Here is a 549-nt window from a genome sequence, read left to right on the forward strand (position 1 = left end):
CATAGAGTTTCATAAGTATGAAACACTGAGTTGAATCAGTGATATACAGACAACAGATGTCACTGTGTTGTATCAGTAATAGGAATGAAACATGATAGACATGAAACACAATGTAAGTAAAACAGAAGACAAGTGACAGGTGATAGATAGATATGAAACATATGATGGCGGTGAAGCATCAAGTGATTGGGATCAATAGTATAGTACAGGGTCAACGATGAATAGTTAGGAAAGAAAAGAAACCCCCCTTCAGACTGTAACAGTACCTGTCCATGTTCAACTACTGCCTTTGCCATGTTCCTGGGACGCGGTTGGGTAAGGCAGATGCACTGTCCTGTATTGATCAAGATGCATCTGAAGGGGGGGTGAACTTCCCATGGAAGAAGGACTTCTTCCATCAGAAGTCTTCATTCAAGCTATTCAGAACCTCGAACCCATCAATACCAATATCAAACAACGCATCTTGACCTGCAAAACCAAGGACAGCATGGCTGATCATGGACTTTGGCTGGCATTACAACACACTTCATCCACAGACAAGCGTACTCC

At 42.3% G+C, this 549-nt stretch overlaps 1 protein-coding gene across 1 annotated transcript in view; it reads right to left on the minus strand.

Moving 5' to 3' along the window:
• Nucleotides 1-397: 397 nt before the first annotated feature.
• Nucleotides 398-549, minus strand: part of FIBRA_09565 (uncharacterized protein) — a gene marked incomplete at both ends in the record, with an annotated part of 1,636 nt that continues 1,484 nt past the window's right edge. Inside the window, one exon of the mRNA XM_012321851.1 lies at nt 398-508. Coding sequence (XP_012177241.1) covers nt 398-508 — 111 coding nt within the window. The remainder of the gene's footprint in view (nt 509-549) is intronic.

Source organism: Fibroporia radiculosa, assembly GCF_000313525.1.
Source record: "Fibroporia radiculosa TFFH 294 genomic supercontigs, scaffold76150, whole genome shotgun sequence".
In the NCBI taxonomy this organism is placed as follows: Eukaryota; Fungi; Basidiomycota; class Agaricomycetes; order Polyporales; family Fibroporiaceae; genus Fibroporia; species Fibroporia radiculosa.